Source organism: Vanessa cardui, chromosome 24 (genome assembly GCF_905220365.1).
Source record: "Vanessa cardui chromosome 24, ilVanCard2.1, whole genome shotgun sequence".
Lineage (NCBI taxonomy): Eukaryota > Metazoa > Arthropoda > Insecta > Lepidoptera > Nymphalidae > Vanessa > Vanessa cardui.
The window spans coordinates 7,017,055-7,023,814 of NC_061146.1; the positions used below are offsets into that span (position 1 = coordinate 7,017,055).

The window sequence follows — 6,760 nt, forward strand, 5'->3', positions numbered from 1 at the left end:
CTATATTCAATGTATATAGGATGATTTGCCCCTTGTGCCTTGTAGTAAAACTGGCTTCAAATCGGAACACAACAATGGTTAATTCTGATTGACGTTTTCCTTTCGTTAATATTGTTAGGTTTAAAATCTGTACTTTCCTTTGAAAATTTTTCAGAATAAGATTTGTTTATGTTTCAATTTTAAAACAATTTTATTCATCAAACATTACAAACATCTATAAAGAGAACTTCGACGAAAGTTCGAAAAATAAGGGAATATGGTACAAGAACATACAGAGTGAGCCACTTCGTATCCCGTGGTTCAACAACTTGGGGTTGTCGCGTCAACAAATTATTATGGCTCTTAGGCTGCGTTCTGGACATGTTTCACTCAATAAATTTCGATTTCTAATGAAACTTATAAATTCTCCAAAATGTAATTTATGTCGAGATGGCCCAGTGGTTAGAACGCGTGCATCTTAACCGACGATTGCGCGTTCAAACCGAGGCAAGCACCGCTGATTCATGTGTTTAATTTGTCTTTATAATTCATCTCGTGCTCAGCGGTGAAGGAAAACATCGTGAGGAAACCTGCATGTGACAAATTTCATAGGAATTCTGCCACATGTGCTTTCCACCAACCCGCATTGGAACAGCGTGGTAGAATATGTTCCAAAACCTTCTCCTCAAAGGGAGAGGAGGCCTTTAGCCCGGCAGTGGGAATTTATAGGCTGTTGTTGTAATTTATGTGGGACAGAGGATGACGTACTTCATTTCCTAGTGGAATGTGTTCGAAATGCTACCACGAGACAGGAGTTGACGCGACGTTTTGATTTAAATTTAAAGGATGTCGGCGTTTTTCAAAGCGCACTGTCTATACCCGACACAGATATTGCAAAAATGATTTACCAGTTTAAGTTCAAAAAAGTTGTGATTATAAGGTTATTATTATATTTAGTGGATGTGCCACCAACCATGGGAACTAAGATGTTATGTCCCTTGTGCCTGTAGTTACACTGGCTCACTCACCCTTCACACCGGAACACAACAATACTGAGTACTGTTATTTGGCGGTAGAATAACTGATGAGCGGGTGGTACCTACCCAGACGGGCTTGCACAAAGCCCTACCACCAAGACATGTTACATCATTTGCTTCAACTAATCTGTGTTCTCTCTAGTCATAAAAATAAATCCCGATTATCACTTTATTCGGTCATATTTTACGATGTTTTTTTATTGATTTTTTTTTTTAAAGATTGCGTGTAGCGGATGGCGTTCAAAGTGATTGGAGACAGGCGGCTCGTCTCGCGGTCTGCGCGTTATGGGATGCACACGGCTGGCTGTTTCACGGTACACCATTCTTTGTTACCATTAATATCCTCTAACGTTGAGACAAATAATCTTCTACAAACTGTCATTTGATAAATACAATTTTTTCTATACTTTGCAAATGTTCTGTATGTTTGAAATTTCATTATTAAAAGATTATTTATGTTTCAAACTTATCTAAAAATGTATTAATTAACTAACATGAAATATCAGGCTAGTTAAAATAAATTGTCGTGTAAAACATTTAGTTGGTCTGGCTAATGGATCCAACTGATTGTATATTACCTCTCATCGAAATTTTTTGACTGATTGACATAAAAACTGTTTATTATATCGTCCATGGGATGCTAAACCAAGATGTATCTTGTGTCGTTAAGTTAAGTACTATTGTTTTGTGGTAGGATACTTAAATAATATGATCAGAAGCTTAGCATGCCTTGACGCTGTCCCGTATAAGGAATGGAAGGGGGGTACTTGGGTCCCTGTAGCCCGGAGCCTCCCCCCATGGATATGGTACCAGTGAAACCGATGGTGAAACGTGAGTTTGTTGAACAGGTTACGAGATCAATGGTATCGAGAACATCCCGGACGGGCCGTTCCTCCTCATCTACTACCACGGCGCCCTCCCCATAGACATGTACTACTTCATAGCGCGGATGTCGCTCTTCAAACGGCGACACATACACACGGTTGCGGATCGATTCATGTTCAAGATACCCGGTGAGTGAAAAACGAGACCTTTGCGCATTTATAGCTTTCAGAATTAAAAAAAAAAAATTATGGTCGTACTTTTTAATTTGGACTTACGAAATAATATTATAATTAAATAAATAAATCTAATTATTGGACAACATCACATACATCACTTCTGATCCCGATGTACGACGACGGTACCACAAACACCCAGACCCAAGACAACATAGAAAATTAATGAACTTTTTCTTCGTCGATTCGGCCGGGAATTGAACCCCAGTACATCGGACTGGATCATTAAAACCGGTGTACACACTACTCGACCACGGAGGTCGTCATTTTTTGTATAGTTATCTGTTATTTAATTGTTAACTATCTAAGTGTTTGTCTGTTTTAAAGAGAATACTCGCCAACATGATTCTTATCTTGATGTCACCAAAAAATATGATCATTTTTTTTAAGTGTGATCGTATCATGGTGTTTTGAATCGTCCTCCAAGAAGTATTTATTGCCTTTGCAGAATCGGAAACTTGGACCTATAAGCTTATCCTTACACACACATGCACATACAATGATTATCACTGATTCTATCAAAGTGATCAGTTTTATTGTGAATTTATTTAGAAGACAGAGTTACTGTCGAACTTATAGTAATGTATGCTAATATATTGTCATATGTTATTATGCAATGTGGATAATAATTTTATACGATTTTAGGTTGGAAGTCACTCCTGGAAGGGCTATGTGTGATCCCGGGCACAGTACAAACGTGCGCAGGAGTGCTACGAAGTGGTAACTCCCTGGCCATATCTCCGGGCGGTGTCTACGAGGCCCAGTTTGGAGATCACTATTACAGACTTAACTGGAAATCGAGGATTGGCTTCGCGAAAGTCGCCCTTGAAGCTAAAGTAGTAAGTGTTATTATAGCTTATATTTTAACTTGGGTTATTGAAAATGGTCGATAGTCCAAGTAAAACTGACCCAAAAATGTTCTGTCTTTCCGTTTTAATAGTTTTGTCTAAAAATTCTGATAACGTTATAAGGTAGCTTGTTTGTTTGCTAATCTGGTCAAAAAAAAAAAAGAAAATAAACCCCATCAAAGTCGTTTTCCGTAATCCCAAAAATATTATGAAATATGTTTGATAGATATAGATCGATCGCCGTGAAAGCTTTGTACTATGTTGATACATGTCGCTAGATGGCACTTTATATACATATCTATCTGTCTAATAAAAAATTTAATATAAAAAAAATATAATCACGGTAGCCACGACCATTTTGTGGAACATGTACCTCTTGACCGTAAAAACTTTTTGAATACACGACCTCTTTACAAGTCCAAAATTTCTGGTCAACAACTAAGACCTCACTGAAAAAATGAAAGTGACAATATGTTTGATATAACACTGATTGCTGTTGAAATCTACGTAACGCATCGTAAATTTGAAGTCCAAGGATTGTAAAACAATGTTTTTTGACAGTACGTACTGTACAATTATTGTAATCAGTATATATTATGAGTTTCAAAATGGTCATTTACTAACGCAAATGCAAATAAAAATGCATTTTTTTAAACGTTTGTCACGTGACACAAAACGCTCCTTGACATTGACCTCGTTTGCCTTACAGATTAAAATACAAGCAAATGACGTCACCGACCCCATTGCAGCGCCATATTGTCAAAGTAGCGTTTTCGCTTGTTTTCGCATTTGATATTTTTCAGCGAATATGTACTAGAAACAAACTTTTACTGGGTGAATTATCCTAAATAATGTTAAATGGATTTTAAAAACCAGTGTAATGGGCAATTGTCGTCCACAGCCAATCGTGCCGATGTTCACGCAAAACGTGCGCGAGGCGTTCCGCACGGTGGGCTGGCTGCGAGGCGTGTGCCTGCGCGTGTACGCCGCCACGCGCATCCCGCTGGCGCCCGTCTACGGCGGCTTCCCCGTCAAGATGGTCACGCACCTCGGGCCCGCCATCCCCTACGACCCCGCGCTCACGCCCGAGATGCTGCAGCAGAAGGTACCTATACAAACTCTTTTGTACAAGCTGTAGATAAATATTACAACTGGCAGAAAAAAAAAATCATTTTTTTTCACTAATTTTGAATACAGATACATTACTTATGCTATGAATTGTTTAATCTTGTATCTTTTGATATATTTTTCTAGTATGCTTTCTTTGTTTCGTGAATTGTTTTTTCTTAACAATTATTGACATACAAATATGAATGACATTCTATTTTGTGTTGCCATATGCATTAATTTAATTTTTATTGTTATAATGATTGTCTTTCAAACAATGATGTTGTAGTAAACAGATATGTTATTAACGTGCAAAAAATGAAGACTAGAAAACGTCCTAATTGGGACGCTTGTCTTACGTAGTTGTTTTACGTAGTAATACGTTATAATACATCATAATTATGTAGTAATACGTTTTGCGTAATTAAAACATCTAGTTATCCCTTTTACTTATTGTTTTTATCAAGCTATCCTTTTTACTTGTAACGAAATGTAAAATAAACGGTCCCCGGCGCGGCACACTTTTTTCTGTTGTTTAGTATGGGTATAACATATCTATTTATTAGAATATCATTGCATACATTACTTATGCTATGAATTGTTTAATCTTGTATCTTTTGACATGCGATTCTAGTATGCTGTGTTTGTTTCGTGAATTGTTTTTTTTTCTTTTTATTGACATATAAATATGAACGACATATTATATCTTGCCATATGCATCAATTTTATTTTTATAATGATATTGCTTGAAATAAAAAAATACATCAATTGAATATGCGATTAGATAAAAATATTTGTTTTCTTTCGTATATGATATAAGTTAGGCTAATAATAACGGAATCCAAAATTATTATAATACAGGTCGCCAGTGCGATCGAGAGCTTAGTCGAGGAACATCAGCGTGTACCCGGTAGCATCTTACTGGCTCTCATCGAGAGGGTATACCAGATGCCAAAGAAGAAGAACAAGAAGGCGTACACGAATGGCAACTGTCAAAATGAACAGACATGTCAAAAACAAAATGGCGTCTCGAAAAAGGAACAGGGGAACAGTTTGAGTGAAAACAGTGACAGTGATAAAGCCAAGTTGTCGTAGTGGGGTGATCTAGGAATTGTGAATGAATTCGTATGTGAATGAAATCGAATGAATACGGTTCAATGTATGTGTAAAATGCAATCATGCTTAGCGTTTTATCGTGCTGGTAAAACTGGTGAATGAATTTATTAGATGTACAAATAAAGCATTTTTCTCCGATAACTTCCATATGCGTTTATAATTAAATGTAATTTGATTTTATATATTAATTTTGTTTTAAGATTAGTAATGTATTTTTTTTTTATTTAGAAATTGCGTTTTAAAAAATATTTGGCTGTATGAAATACTCAAAGGTATGTTCTTAATTATTTTCTAAAAGCATTCCTTTATGAAATCTTTTCAAAATTTATTTAAATTTTGTAAGTTATGTCGTCTCTAGTTATAAATATACATATCTTAACAATATATAGATGTGTTGACGGTGATAAATATTCAAGGCATAAAACATAATATAGTTTTAAAATATATATTAAATTGGTGTTGAATATGTAAGAGTTGTATGTTGATATATATAAGATTGTATATCTAGATAGTGCCGCACTATAAGAGATATAAACGATAATTTTTTATCTTGGTGTGAGTGATAGCTAATCTCGAATGTGTACTTAGTGGCCAAATGCTGGCAGTGGCGTAACTATCGTAGGACCAGGAGGAGGACTAGGGCCCCGGAGTTCAGGGGGCCCTCTAAACTAAACCTTAAGCTTCTGTAGATAGAAAATCATACAAGATTTCTTATTTGGTATCTATAATTTTAAAGGTTAATTATTAGTTAAAGAGGGATGGGAAAGAGGGGGTGAGGGCCCGATTCTTTTTCTATGCACCGGGGCCCTTCCTCGCCTAGCTACGCCACTGAATGCTGGTCGTAATCTTTTTCAATGTGTTTTAAGCTTTCACGATCTATCTAGACATATAAAAATCAATGAAAAGAAAATGTAAATTGTTCGCGAAATTATTTAGTATAGCTACTAGTGATCATGTTCCTAAATTTCTTTTAATAATTAATTTTGCGGTCGTCATAATCAAAACGTCATATAAATGTTTAAAACATAGTATATAATCAATATATTTTGTATTGATCTACATTTTTTTATGATGTATACTGTAGATAATTGTTTCTTAAAAGTTAATTGACAGCTAGCCGTGATAGCAAAGCTACAAATGTCACTGTCAGAGTGACAGTTCAAATGTGTTGCCAGCTGGATGCGCATTTAATATAGAAGTAAGGCAATGAAAACAAATGAATAAACCTAATGATAATGGGCTTAAAGTCACACTGCCAATGAAAGTAAATTCGTGATGTAGCCAGATGAAAAGTTAATTTCATAATATGTTTTAATGAAAGTAATTTTAAATTTCGAAGATAATTCTCTTAAAAAGACCACAAAAATATACTGCGATAAATTAAATATAGCTAATATACTTAAATATATAATATATTTCTAAGAAATTGGTATGATGAAATCTTTGACAATTTATTTGAAATATATAAATAAATATTTAAAATAAGAACTAAACGCCATTCTAGGTTAGATTTTATTATGAACTAGTGTTACTTTATCATATAGAAGAATTATCTTGTATGAAATAAACATCTGGATATTTGTCTAACATACTTAGTTTTTTTTTCACATAGATA

At 35.1% G+C, this 6,760-nt stretch overlaps 1 protein-coding gene across 2 annotated transcripts in view; it reads left to right on the forward strand.

Moving 5' to 3' along the window:
- The window catches only part of LOC124540070 (transmembrane protein 68), a 32,276-nt gene extending 26,986 nt beyond the window's left edge, over nucleotides 1-5,290 (forward strand). For both annotated transcript variants that reach the window (XM_047117482.1, XM_047117481.1), the window contains exons 3-7: nucleotides 1,236-1,330; nucleotides 1,865-2,029; nucleotides 2,720-2,913; nucleotides 3,824-4,027; nucleotides 4,891-5,290. In XM_047117482.1, the coding sequence (XP_046973438.1) occupies nucleotides 1,236-1,330; nucleotides 1,865-2,029; nucleotides 2,720-2,913; nucleotides 3,824-4,027; nucleotides 4,891-5,124 (892 nt within the window). In that variant the 3' untranslated portion in view covers nucleotides 5,125-5,290. The remainder of the gene's footprint in view (nucleotides 1-1,235; nucleotides 1,331-1,864; nucleotides 2,030-2,719; nucleotides 2,914-3,823; nucleotides 4,028-4,890) is intronic.
- Nucleotides 5,291-6,760: the final 1,470 nt, after the last annotated feature.